Below are 14,231 nucleotides of genomic sequence, written 5' to 3'. Positions count from 1 at the left end.
CTTATCTGAGCTTCCACTGAATGCGCCATATGAACTATTTCCAATTAAAATGTTAAACTTAAAAGAAATACATGTGATTTTGTATATTAATTTTGTATCCTACAACCACGCTAAAACTCCCTTATTAATCCTGGTAGACACTACCAGATTTTCCACAAATCATCTCTGAATATAGCTGTAATCCTTTCTCTCTCCTGCCTTTTTTCCATCCTATTGCACTGGCTAGAACCTCCAGTAAAATGTTCAGAAGTAATGACAGTGGGGGCGCCAGGGTGGCGCAGTTGTTAAGCGTCTGCCTTCGGCTCAGGGCGTGATCCCGGTGTTCTGGGATCGAGCCCCACATCAGGCTCCCCTGCTGGGAGCCTGCTTCTTCCTCTCCCACTCCCCCTGCTTGTGCTCCCTCTCTCACTGGCTGTCTCTGTCAAATAAATAAAATAAAATCTTAAAAAAAAAAAAAGTAGTAATGACAGTGGACATCTTTGCATTGGACCTGTTAGGAAGACATTCACCATGATATTTGCTGAAGGATTTTTTTTTTTTTTGTAGATGTTGTTTATCAAACCGAGGAAATTCCTTTTAGAGTCTAATTTGCATGCTATAATTCATTCACTCATTTATTTTTTGATACTTATTTAAGTCATATTATTGACCATACCTTCAGCTTGGTGGGAGAAGCAAAGTTAAATATGAGACCAAAAAAATTCTAATTTGCTTAGTTAGAGCTTTTATCACAACTTAGCATTATCAAATGCACTTTCTGCATCTATTAATCACATGGTTTTCCTCCTGCATTAATATGGCAAACTACATTAGTTGACTTTCAAGTGTTAGACCTACTTTGCATTCTCGGGATAAACTCTATTTAGTTAAGATGTATTATCCTCTTTATAGAACTTGTTGGATTTAATTTACCATAATTTTGTTAAGAATTTTTGTGTTGAGGTTTATGAGGGATAGGCGTCTAATTTTCCCTTCTTGCAGTGTCTTTGTTTGGTTTTGGGATCAGGGCAATGTTGGCCTCATTGATGGAGGGGTAAAGCATTCTTTCCTCTTTAATTTCGAAAGAGGTTCCGTAGAATCAGTAGCATATCTTTCTTGAATGTGTGGTTGCACTTACGACTAAAGTGATCTAGGCCTAGGGTATTCTTTGTGAGATTTTATTTTATTTTATTAAGATTTTATTTATTTATTAGAGAGAGAGAGAGAACATGAATGCAGGGGAGGGGAGAGGGAGGGCAAAGCATACTTCCCACTAAGCAGGAAGCCCAATGTGGGGCTCGATCCCAGGACCCCAGAATCATGACCTGAGCTGAAGGCAGCCGTTCAACAGACTGAGCCACCCAGGCGCCCTTTTTTGTGAGATTTTAAATAACAAATTCAATTTTTTTCATAATTAGGACTATTAAGATTTTCTATTTCTTCTTGAGTGAACTAAGTTAATTTGGATCTTCCAAGGAATTTATGTTCATCTAAATTGTCCAATTTATTATAAGTAGCTCATAATATTCTGTTGGTTTAATATCTACAGAATCTATAGTGGTTGTACCTCTCTCATTCCTGACACTGGCCATTTGTTTCTTCTCTCTTTTTCTCCCGATCAATCTAGTTAGAGGTTTGTAAATTTTTTTTTTTTTGAGCTTCTCAAAGACTCAGCTTTTGGTTTAGTTAAAATTTCTCTATTATTTTTCTCTCTCCAATGTCATAGATTTCTGCTCTACCTTCGTGATTTCCCTTCTTCTGTGTACACTTTTATTTGCTCTTCTTTTTCTAATTTCTTAAAGTGGAAGCTAAAGTCATTGGTTCAACACCCTTTATCTAACACAGACACTTTAGTGCTATGAACGTCCCTCTACATACTGCTTTAGTTGCATCACAAGATACAAGGTCAACACACAAAAATCAGTTCTATTTCTATATACCAGCAATGAACAACTGGGAACCAAAATTAGAAAAACAATACCATTTAAGAAAATAAAATACTTAGTTATAAGTCCAACAAAACTTGTACAGGATCTGTAAGCTGAGACTATGAAATGCTAATGACAGAAGCCACAGATGCAAATAAATGGAGAGACAAGACATGTGTCTGTTTAGAAGACTCACTAACGTATGTGAATTCTCCCCCAACTTATCTACAGATTTAATGTAATTCCAATCAAAATCCCAGCAACGCTTTTGTATAAATAAGCTAGTTCTAAAATTTATATGGAGAGGCAAAATTGATGGAAGAGTCAAAATAATTTTGAAAAGAAAGAATAAAGTTAGAGGAATCACACTAACAGATTTTTAAGATGGATACAAGCTACAGGAACTTTGATGATGTGGTACTGGAAATAGGAGACTCACAGATCAATGGAAGAGAATGTAAAGTCCAAAGATAGACCCATACAAATATGGCTAATTGATTCTTGACAAAGATGCAGAAAAAAGTCAGTGGAAAACAAACAACAGCCTTTTCAACAAATGGTCCTGGAACAACTGGACATAAAACCATATGCCCCCCAAAACCAAATAAATCAAAAACAAACCTCACACCTTGAAAAAATTAACTCAAAAGTCGATTACAAACCCAAATGTAATATTTGTAAAACTATAAAACACTTAAAAGAAAATATAAGAGGAAGGCTTTGAGAACTGGGGCTAGACCAAGAGGTCTTAGACGTGACACCAAACAGTACAGTCCATAAAAGAAAAAAATTCATCAATTCTGGGCAAAAACACGCTCGCCAATGGACCCCACACAACAGTTTCTAGTCCAAGAGCATATGGAACCAATTTGAATTGTGCACCACATTTGAATAAACCATTAACTTTTTCTTTTAAACAGGTGGATTCCTCTAAACTTCAGTCTATTGTGTATGTTTGCTATTTCCTCATTTTCGAGCACTCTTGAATTTAGCCTTCATTTTGTCCTAAAGCAGGGGTCAGCAAACTTTCGGTAAAGGGTCACGGTATTTTCAGCTTGGTAGGCCATCAGGCCTCTGTCACAACTACTTAACTCTGCCCTCGGCAGAACAGCCAGAGACAGCAGGCATTTGTTTCTACTGGGTAGGTTCCAGTAAAACTTTACAAGGGTTTCATTTGGCCCCTGAGGCCATACTTCGCCAACCCCTGTTCTAGGGCCTGGAGCAGCAGATGAGAAGGAGCCGGCCACTGCACATTTAGAACACAGCAGGCAGCTATGGGGCAGGACCAGGGCCAGCTTCCACTGACGCGAAGCATTCAATGAGCGGCTGCCTGGATTTGCTGGAGAAACATCTCAACTGCTTGCAAGCACTGTCCCAACGTGGTTTCAGGAGATATCTTTCTAATCAGAGCTCCTGCTTTAGCAGTGTGCACACCTTGTCAAGTCCTTTGACCATCTGTGCAGCAAGGGTGGAGCCTGTGGGGCTGAGGGGCTGTTCTAGGTGGCAGAGCTGTGTCAAGGGCCCAGTCCTCCCGACCTCAATCTCCTGTCTTCCCCACAGAACAAGCCCCCCTTTACAAACAGGGAGCTCCCCAGAAAATCAGAAAGTAGCTTCACCTGCCCCATCGTGCAAGTAACTGCTTTGTGTCTCAGCACTGCCCAAGGACAGAATCAGAATCACCCACTGCATCAGCATCTTGACGTGAGACCCAGGTGACCTGGAAGCACACCTCAGGAAAAGGAAAAGTCCCTTGGTCCCCCCGCCCATCGGTGGCCTGAGACACGCGGCTGCAGGGCCAGGGTCCAGGGCATTCTTCCAAGGCCCCCTATCTCCACGATACCCACAGCAGGCTTGAAGGAACAGACTTTATTAATCTAGAGCTCGAACACTAGAGGCTAAAATTCAGCTGAGTCATAAGAATCTATTTACAGAGTGCTGTCTGCAGGCCAGGTGGGGCTGGGCTGGTTCTCCCCCAACCACCCACCGAGTGCAGCCTCCAAACGGGCCTGGGCCATGTTCTACCTGCAGCACACAGAGGACATTTATATACACACGGCAAACCCCCAGAGCCAGAACACCGGGCAGGCTGGCACCAGACCGACAGAGGGGCGGACAGACAGACACACACAGGGGCTGAGACCGCTGAGCAAGCCCAGGGGCTTCAGTACTTCTTCAGGCTGTAGGCCAGGCTGCCGGGGACCCTGGCGCCCAGCAGGGGCGGCGAGTTCCAGACCGCAGAGCTGGTGCGTTTGTGGTAGCGGGGCTTACTCTTCTTGAAGATGTCCTCCAGGTCCAGTGGGAGAATGGTTCCAAAGAGTTCCAGCAGGTTCGGGGGGTGGTAGTACTGGTGGATGATGGCATGGCTTAGCTGAGTGCCTGCGGGGGACACGGAGGGTCAGGTCACTGCCTCGGGGCACCTCCTGAGCCTCCCCATTCCCCGGCCCCTTGTCACCCTCTCCACCCCAGCATGCCCCCACCTCTGCCACATCAGCTCCTCTCTCGGAGCCCTCTTCCCAGAAAGTGATCTTACTGCCTGTCCCCATGGCCATGCTCTGGCACAGGTCCTCAGGGGCTCACAGGGGCCGGGCCCTGCGGGGGGCCCTCCCTGTAGGACCTCATTATCCCCACAACCGCCAGGGAGGCAGCTCCTTTATTCTCCTCACTTTATAACAGTGAGATGGGCCCAAAGGCACACGGCTAGTGACCGGGGGCGCTGGGCTCTGGAGACCGGCCTAGCTCTAGAACGGAAGCATCCGTGGCCGTCCCTGACTGCTGTGGTCGGCTGTTTCTTTCCCCAGCCCCCAGGTCCCACGGCGCAGGGTCTTACTGAGGGGGCCTCTGGGGGGTCAGGAGGTGGAACCTCTGCCTGGCACTTACAAACACTAACTCACTTCGTCCTAAATAACCCTTCTCAGATGGTATCACCCCCATTTCACAGATGAGAAAACTGAGCCAGTGTAAGTAAGCTGGTGAAGGTCAACCCCCATTAGGTGGCTCTGCCAGCGATCTGGCTTCTTGGCCATGCGGACCCCTGCCTGCTGCCACCTGCCAAATGACCTGATATCAGAAGTGAAGGAGACTAAACCAGATTCTGGCTAATGTGGAGTTTAAATGAGGTGACACCAAAGCAACGTGTCTTCTGTAGAGAGCTGACCCCCTATGGGGCTCTGGGCCCTTCTCTCTGGGGAGTAAGACTGCATCCCACCCTGACTCCCAGCTCAGCACACTCTTATAAAGTGCCCACTGTATGCACAGGCCCCGCCCCTTTCCCAGGAGGCCTTGCACCCCCGGTTGGCGGTGGCCTGGTCACCCTCACCTGCACTCCTGTTTAAACACTGGGGCTTGTAAAGTCGGGGGTCAAACCCTGCTCAAGCACCCCTGCCTCAGGCCTTCCCCAGCTGCCTGGAACCCCCAGCTCTAGCTCTTGGTGCGCTAAAACCTCTTGGCAGTATTCCCACCCTAAGCCGCTTATTTGGGTCCAACTCTCAGCTGGCCCATTGGGTGGGGCTCCAAGGAGGGGCACAGAGCCTGAGCTGGAACACCCAGCACCGTGCCCGCCTGCAGCCTTAACCCATTTGTTGAGGACAGCGGTGCCCAACACTGGCCACAGAGTGCCCACCGTTCCCTGGGCACATCCCAAGGCCCAACGCAGGCTTATTGGGCCACTGCTTCAAGCTGCCAGCCCGTGGGTACGACAGCCTCCTGACACCCACAGCTGCCGAGCCACTACCTCCAGGGTCCCAGATGTCAGGAGTGAGGACCCAGGTGTCCTGGGGAACTCTGGGCCCTGCCTACCTCTGGCCCAGGTGGGGATGGGCTTCCGGGGATGGGCCTCGTCATCGGTGGAGTCATCGCTGTTCAGATCCATCCCGTAGTTATCTGGGTTGATCTTCGGGGGGGCCCTGTGGCCCTGCGGAGTCATCTGATACGAGGTACAAGCTGGAGACTGGAGAAGACAAACGTGGCTGTCAGCTCCCCCTCCCCACCTTCTGGCATCTCTCACCGCTGAGGAACACTGGGGCTCTAGTCACCACCCCTCATTTCATGGGGAATAAAAAAGGTTCAGGGATTCACCTTTTAATTTAAAAAAGTCATACCACATACATGACAGCCCAGGACACTCCCCTGGGAACCTCATGATTGGTACTTTTTTTAACCATTTGTGATAGATGTATATTCAGCTCATTTCCGAGTTTTTGTTATCATAAACTATGCTGCCATGAAAACCCTTCCACGTACATTTTGTCTATAAGAGCAATACGCTGTTATAAGGGCTTGTTAAAAAAATTCTAGTACACGGGCACCTGGGTGGGTCAGTCCATTGAGTGTCCGACTCTTGATTTCGGCTCAAGTCATGATTTCAGGTTCCTAAGATCGAGCCTCGTGTCGGGGTCCACGCTCAGCACGGGGTCTGCTTGAGATGCCCTCTCTCCCTCTCCCCGTGCCCCTCCCCCTGCTCACACTCCAAGTAAATAAATAAATAAAATCTTCAGGAAAGAAAAAGAAATTCTGGTACAAGCAACTGGCACACGGCTGTCAAATAGGAGATTTACAAGTGCTGAAACACACAGATGTCTACAACATACTAAATGAAACAGAAATAAAGGGGAGAGGGACTCAAGCTGCCAAGTGGTATATGGTATAGACTAAATGCTGTTTGTGCTCCCCACACCCCCCAAATTCTTCTGTTAAATCCTCACCCCCGTGTGATGCACTGGGAGGTGGGGCCTTTGGAGGTGATTAGGTCGTGAGGATGGAGGCCTCCTGAGTGAGATCGGTGCCCTTAGAACACAGACCCCAGAGAGCCCCTGCTCCCCTTCAGCCTGGGAGGACGCAGGGAGAAGACAGCCGTCTGTGAGCCCGGAAGAGGGCTCTCACCAGACACTGAAGCCGCTGGTGCCTTGACCTTGGACTTCCAGCCTCCGGAACTGTTGTTTAAGCCACCCAGTGTGGCAGTTTGTGACAGGAGCCTGAGCAGACTAAGACGGCACGGCAGACGGTGCCCATTTAAAACTCTGTGTGTGTGAGTGTGTGTGTGTGAATGTGTGTGTGAGTGTATGACAGTGTGTATGTGAGTGTATGAGAGAATGTGTGTCTATGTGAGTGTGCATGTGTGAGTGACAGAGTGTGAGTACAGTGTGCGTGTACGACAGTGTGTATGTGAGAGTGTGTGTGAGAATGAGTGTGTGAGTGTATGAGTGACAGAGTGTGAGTACGGTGTGCGTGTATGACAGTGTGTATGTGAGAGTGTGTGTGAGAGGATGAGGATGAGTGTGCATGTGTGTGTGTGTGTGTGTGTGTGTGTTTAGAGAAGGTTTATATGTGCAAACTATACAAAGATACACACCGAACTTTTCCTGTAAGGGTACTTTCTTTCACTTTATATTTTTTAAAAAAAGTTTAGTTTCTTCTTTTTTTTTTTTCTAAAAAATTCTACTTTTTTTTTTTTTTAAAGATTTTATTTATTTATTCGACAGAGATAGAGACAGCCAGGGAGAGAGGGAACACAAGCAGGGGGAGTGGGAGAGGAAGAAGCAGGCTCATAGCAGAGGAGCCTGATATGGGGCTCGATCCCAGAACGCCGGGATCACGCCCTGAGCCGAAGGCAGAGGCTTAACCGCTGTGCCACCCAGGCGCCCCTAAAAAATTCTACTTTTAAGAGTAAGAAAATATACAGACCAAACATGGGAAAAACAATTGTGCCAACTGTCTCCTTCCTCTTTCTTCGGGTCCTAATCCACAGTCTGTGCCTCCAGCTCCCGGGAAGGGAAGAACCAGAGCCCGGGGCGGGGGAAGGGGGGCCTCCGCTCGGGGGCCCGGCCTCACCTGCACGTCCACGGTCACGTTCAGGCTTTTGCTGGCCGCCGCCGCCACCGCCTCCCCGGCTTTCCTCTGCTGCTCCTCCTGCAGCCGGTCCTCGGCCAGGCGCTGCTGCTCTTCCTGGGGCGCAGCGGAGGCCGGGGGTTAGCGACCGTGCGTGGCAGCCCCCGCACCCCCCGCCAGCCCCAAGCGGCCAGACCCCACAAGAGCCCCAGGCCCGCTCCCCTTCACCTTCTTCTTCTTCTCCTCCAGTTCCCTCTGCAGCCGCTCCTTCTGCAGCCGCAGCGCCTTCTCCCGCTCCTGCTCCTGCAGCTCCCTGGGGACCAGGCGACAGCCTGTCAGGGCAGGAAGCCGCGTCCCGGCCCAGCGCCCCCCAAGAAGGAGCCTGTCCCTTAGCAGCTCCCCCGGTGAAGGCAGGAGCCGCCTGCCGCTGAGGGCCCCTCGAGTCTGGCTTCCGCACACTCGCCGGAAAGCAGACTGCGGGACGACGGCACGCCCCTCGGCCGGGGCAGTGGGCCCTCACCTCTCGGCCTGGAGCCGCTCCTGCTCCTTCCGGCGCTCCTGCTCCCGCTCCTGCTCCTTCCGGCGCTCCTGCTCCCGCTCCTGCTCCTTCCGGCGCTCCTGCTCCCGCTCCTGCTCCTTCCGGCGCTCCTGCTCCCGCTGCTGCGCCAGCTGCCGCTCCTGCTCCCGCTGCTCCGCCAGCCTCTTGGCCTCGGCCGCCTTGCGCAGCCGCTCCTGCTCCTCCTCCTTCTTCTTCTGCAGCAGCTCCTGGTGCCGCCGCTCTTCCTCCTCCTGCGAACAGACGGCAAGGTCAGGGGCCTCAGGCCAGCCTGGGGCCGGCGACGCGAGGGACGGGTCCGGGAAGGAGCGCAGAGAGCCGGCCGAGAGCCCGCCGCCTCCCGGACAGAGCTGCACAAGAACCACCGAGAAGACCGCTTTCAGGCAGCAGCCGTGTCAGTAGTTAAGGGTAGGGACGGGAGCCGGACTCAGCAGCTGTGTGACCCTGGCAACTGGCTGAAGCTCTCTGGCCTCGGTTTCCTCACTGATAGAGGGAACGACAATACCTACAGCCTCATGAAGTTGCTGAGTTCGTACACCGAATAAACTTCCAACAGTGTCTGGCACGCAGCAAATACTAACTACACGGTAGTTTTTAGTACGAGAAGCCCCTGGTGACGGATTTGTGTTCCCTATCGTCCCAAGACTGACACTTCCCAAGAAGAAGTAGACCCCTACTCTTCGAGGCAAAACGTCCAATCCTCACACCAACCCTAGCAAGTAGATACCACCGTTAGCTGAAGGAACTGAAGCCCAGCAAGGTCGAGTGACCTGCCCAGGGTCACACAGCGACTGAGTGGCAGAGCTGAGACTGGAAATCTGGCTCCCGAGTCTCTATACTTACCCCCCAAACTGTCACCTCTAGAGAAAACGGGAGGCAAGTTACTGTCACCGTCCGTGTCTTCAGAGCATTTGTGGAACCTCCTCCGGGCTTGAAGCCACAAGGGCCGCCAAGACCAACCCCGGGACTGAGGCACATCCAGGCCCTCCCCACCCTTCCCAACGCCCGAGCCTCGCCCACCTGTCCTCGTACCTGTTGGAGCCGCCGCAGCCGCCGCGCCTCCTCCTCCTGCTTCCGACGAGCCTCCACCTCCTCCATCTTCTTGGCTGCTGCCTTCTTCTTGGCTTTCTCCTCAGCCAGCCGCTCCTCCTTGGCCTGCAGAGCCCCCCGCCCCGTATGTGCCCATTACAGCACACCCCTCCTCACTCAGCCCTGCAGAATGGGCCCAGAACTCTGCACCCCGTGCCCCTGCAAACCCAGCTTATTCCCCACAGCCCAGGGGAGGGGCGCCCAGAAACCACGGCCCCAAATCTGACCTGCTTGGGGCCCACCAGGGTATGCCCCCGCACCCCCCCCCCCCCCCCGAGCATGGCTGCCCACCAGCCTGAGGCTCGCACCTTCTCGGTCTTCTCGTCGATCTGAGCAAACTTCTGCTCGATCTGCTTCTTCTTCTCCTCCTTCATCTGCTCCACCCGCTCCCGGGCCTGCAGCACCTTGCGGAGGCGCTCCTCACGCTTCCTGCGGGCACAGGGCAGTCGTGGGGAACCAAGCCGAGGCCGGGGCAGGCCGGGGTCAGGAGCCCGAGCACTTACAGCTTCACCTCCTCCAGCCGCCGTCGCTTGTCCTCTTCCACCTTCTGCCTGCGGAGCAGCTCGGCCTCCTCTTTCCGCCGCAGGTTCTCTAGGCGCTGCCGCTCCTTCTCCTGGGGTGGGGGTGGGGGGTGTTGAACAAGGCCCTGGTGCAGCAGGGAACCCCCGGCCCCGGCCAGACTGCTTGAGAGGCAGAGTCACCCCCAAACATGCCTCCCTCCCCAACCAGATTGAGGCCTGGGGCTGCAGTCCTTCTGGGGGGACCCGAAGGCCTCCCAAGTGCCCTGGACTGAACCCTGCTAAGTCGCAGCAGCACAAAAGTCAGGCTCAAAATTGGATATATGTTCTGATTGTAACTATGTTAAAGTGCACTTGGGAACAGAAGGAAGGAGGAGACCGGGAAGGGACAGACGGCTGTAGAAGTTACAGTTAACATTCCACACGGGGGGTGGTGGGTACATAAGTGTTCATCTATTAGTACTATGCTCTGTCACTTTTATACTATGTGTACACACACGCACACTCTTTTGTGTTTCTCGATATTTGAAAAAAATGAAGGATGGCCAAATGCTAACAGATTACTACAGGCTGGGGAGATATATTAAGGATGGCCTCTTTTCCAAACTCCCTGTGATAACAGGTACATGATGATTTTTACGACTTTTTTAAAGTACTAGTTGGTTGTGGAGCAGATCAATGATGGAGCCCTTCTCCTCCGCATGCCCAGAAAGCCGCAGAGGCACAGCGGTGGGCAACTAGAGGGCATAGGTGGGGGCTCCGAGCCCTCCCTGGCCAAGGACAAGACTGGTCCTTGCCCCCTGATGGCCAAGGGCATGAGGGTGGGGGCTGGGACCTGGACCAGAGCCACCCTGCATCGCCCTCTCCTGGCTCCCATCAGACCCTCACCTCTGGGCTCGGGCACCCACAGGCCCCTCTCCCTGCATGAGTGACTGTCCATTTCCCCTTAGCCTCTGACCTTGACCGCAGATTTCCCACCTAGAAATCTGGCCCCAAGGCAATACGACCCTAAAGATGGAGAGCAGGGCTCCTCTGGGTTGAGGGTAGACACAACCTGGTACACACGGCCTCTCCCACTGAATGTGGCCATAAAACCTGAGTGCACGGAGCAGCTATGTGAGGCCTGTGTGAGCAGACAGATGGAGAAGATCAGGCTTTGAGGCATCACTAAACCCTCAGGAAGTTTACCACTATGTTTCCTCTCCTCTAAACTCAATAAGATCTGAAACCCCAGAGGGACCCGTGGGGCGCAGACAGACAAAATCTGGGAGAGGCCCTCTCGTTCCGACTCAGGGAGTGGAAAGGGAACATCTAATGCGCAGAGTATGCAGAAACCCCAATTTCAGTTTGTCCTTTTCTTCCTCCTCTCGTGCCGCAGGCCACAAGCAACCCTGTGGCAGTGGGGACAGCAGCAGTTATAGGAACTGAAGAGTCACACTGCGGAGCTGTGATCCCAGAAGGCTGTGACAAGGCTTTTGGTCTTCTCTGTCCCCCCCAACCAGGTGACTCTGGATGTAGGCGTGGACGCACGCAGCACACCAGGGTAACTAAAGGCCCAGCTTCCTGGAGGGAGGATGGAGAGGGGGATCCCCAGAGAAGGGAAATGTACGAGATAGACGGAGAAAACGACACTGTAAGGCTGTTTGTGAATGCCAGGGCTCAGCCACGAGCTGCAGATACGTAGGTCTGACCCTATTACACCAAGAACTTTGGAGAATTAAACTCACAGACCACCTGCCAGATCCTATCCTGACCACCGACCAGCACACCCAGGACAGATCCAAAGAGCATGGCAGAGGCTTTGAAATCTGAACATAGGAACCATATCCCTGCCTGCAGCCTGAACCAAACCAGGTGGGTCGCTGGCAGAGCAAAATACCAACATTCTTTATAAGATTTCAATAACACGCAGCCTCATAACATGATACGCAAAATGGCCAGGATATAATCCACAATTCCTAGTACACAGAGAACCAGCGAAATCTCAGCTCCCACGTGAACACAATCAGAAGCCACCAATGCCAAGATGACAGATGTTAGACTTCTCTGACAAAGACATCACAGCCGCTATTATGGCTGTGTTTTGACAGTAATCATTTTCTTAAGACAACTGGCAAAACAGAGAAATCTCAGCAAAGAGAAGATCTAGAAAAAGGCAAATTGGAAATTTTAGAGCTCAAAATACAGAAACGGAGATTAAAAAATTCAGAGCCAAGGTCCAAGAGCAGAATGAGAAAGACAGGCACATGTCAGTAAACATGAAGATAAGTCAACAAAGTGTATCTGATCCAGAGAGAAAAAACTGCTGAAGAGAAATGAACCGAGACTGAAGGACTGCAAGACACACAGGGAGGCCCGCCGCAGGCATGGGTGTTGTTGCCATCCACGATGGAGAGGCAAGAACGCAGTACTGAAGCAGAACTTCTTAGCAATAGTGGCTGCGAACACTCCACATTTGGTAAAAGGTGTAACTCTGCAGGTTCAAGGTCACCCAAGCAGGAGAAATCAGAAGTCGACTCCCACCCCCTGCTCTCCGGTGAGGAAAGCACCTGGGAGGCAAAGGTCACATAGTACCTGGAGGGCCCACTCCCCTCTCTTCCTGCCCCAAGTGCCAACCAGACTCCAGCTTCCTACAGGGCTCAGCAAAACCGGTTTTACTCTCGAAGTTTGAGTCCTAAAATCTCCCAACACAGGTCAGGGAAACTATCCTGAGCATTGCGAATTTTATAGAAGAAAGCAAGAGTTGTCCGTGTCATAGAATCCACGTTCGCCCTCTGCCCCAAGCCTCCAAGGTGGGCTGGGCTGTCCCTGCTCCCCAGAGGTCACCATCGAGGCCAAAGTAGCAGGTGAGAAAACCAAAAGCTTGTGGAGGCCCTTCTGCCTCCAGGGACCTCAACCGAGCAGGCCCTCTGCCTCTTACCAAAAACCACTTCATACCAAGCCCTGTGCTGGGTGCTTGGAACACAGGATTCTGGCTCATCCATTTCTATGAAGCGACCTCGATCTCTTTTTGTAGACAAAGGACACTCAGCCAAAGGTTAGGAAACTAGTCCAAGGCCCCGAGGTCCCTATGACCCACTTAGGCCCCCTGTCTCCTGAGAACAGGTCCACCACCCCCAGATGCCCGGTGAGGGATCTGGGCTCCCCAAAGCAGGAAAGGGCAGCTCCCTGGACCTCTCAGTCATCCCCACGAGGCCTGTCAGGTTCCAAACCGTCTGTGTGGGGCATGGGAGTTCTCTATAGGAAGAGCAAGGCCAAGTCCGGTTCGCTGCTGTGGGCCCAGGTGCCTAGCAGGGGTCTGGCACACAACAGGAGTGGAAGGCCACACAGCCTGCTCGCCTGCACATTATAAGGCATGCCATCGCCTCTTTCAACCAAAGGGGACCGGAGGAAAGTTCAGGGCCTACCTGTCCAGCTGCTGAGAAGCCCCTTGACCTACCAAGCCCCAGGCCCTCAGCTAGAGGCAGAAGCCCTCCTAGTAGGAGGCCCTTCAAAGCGCCAGCGGGAACAAAGGAAACCCCAGGAAGCCAAGACTCCAGGATGAGCCGATCCCGGCTATCTGGGGCTCCTTCCTCAGGGCCCGTGGCCCAGCTCAGCTCTGAGGTATCTGAGAAGAGAACAGCTTCTGTGGCCTTCTCTCCAGAGGCCGCTGTTGACAGTTCCACCGCCACCCCCACCAGACCCAGCCTTCAACCCTGGTATCCCCCCACTGCTCCGCCTCTCAAGGCAAGTAGCTCAGGTCTGTGACCCCATCAATCTCAGTGGCTCTGGGGATCAGAGACAACTTATCTGTTCTCTTCGCAGCCCCAGACCCCGAGGGGGAGCCCGGTGCTGGGGAGCAGGGCGGGAGGTGCTATGGGGAAATTCAAGCTGTGACCCCCATAAGTAGCCGCAGGCCACACCCCCTCTGCCTCCTCTGGCTTCAGGGAGGCTCTGAGATCAACACTCGTCCTCCTGGAAGCAGAGACAAGGGCAGAGAGGACAGACCCTGCAGGGGGAGGACACCGGAAGGGCTGGACGTCTCCAGGCAGCCACCCAGCGCCTCCGGCTTCTCCACCCCCTCGGCCGTTCCCCCTCCACTTCCCATGTTAGTGCTTCTACAGGCGCTGGTGGGTTTGCAGGAGCAGGGCTACCGCTGGTAAGTGCTAGTGGGAGCTAGGTTACCGGGACAGGAAAAGGCTTTACTTACAACGAAGCTGCACTGTGGGGGAGAGGAGACAAGGAAAAAGCCAGGAGTTAATGCCAGGCTGGGGGACGCCCTGAAAGCAGGCTACCCTCTTGGCCATGCCAGCATCGGCGTGGGGCCCGCAGCCTCTCATCAGCAGCCCCCTGCCTCCT

At 52.4% G+C, this 14,231-nt stretch overlaps 1 protein-coding gene across 3 annotated transcripts in view; it reads right to left on the bottom strand.

Moving 5' to 3' along the window:
• Positions 1-483: 483 nt before the first annotated feature.
• Positions 484-14,231, bottom strand: part of INCENP (inner centromere protein) — a 28,288-nt gene continuing 14,540 nt past the window's right edge. For 2 of the 3 annotated variants that reach the window (XM_057317172.1, XM_026487797.4), the window contains exons 11-18: positions 9,879-9,988; positions 9,684-9,804; positions 9,319-9,441; positions 8,251-8,519; positions 7,959-8,043; positions 7,734-7,847; positions 5,703-5,853; positions 485-4,283 (exon numbers count right to left, since the gene is read on the bottom strand). In XM_057317172.1, the coding sequence (XP_057173155.1) occupies positions 4,069-4,283; positions 5,703-5,853; positions 7,734-7,847; positions 7,959-8,043; positions 8,251-8,519; positions 9,319-9,441; positions 9,684-9,804; positions 9,879-9,988 (1,188 nt within the window). In that variant the 3' untranslated portion in view covers positions 485-4,068. Of the gene's footprint in view, positions 4,284-5,702; positions 5,854-7,733; positions 7,848-7,958; positions 8,044-8,250; positions 8,520-9,318; positions 9,442-9,683; positions 9,805-9,878; positions 9,989-14,231 lie in introns of all 3 variants that reach the window. The other variant, XM_057317173.1, reaches the window with a different exon arrangement.

Source organism: Ursus arctos, unplaced genomic scaffold (genome assembly GCF_023065955.2).
Source record: "Ursus arctos isolate Adak ecotype North America unplaced genomic scaffold, UrsArc2.0 scaffold_23, whole genome shotgun sequence".
Taxonomy (NCBI): domain Eukaryota; kingdom Metazoa; phylum Chordata; class Mammalia; order Carnivora; family Ursidae; genus Ursus; species Ursus arctos.
Note: the sequence above shows the minus strand (reverse complement) of the source record. Positions and strands in the feature narration are given on the sequence as shown.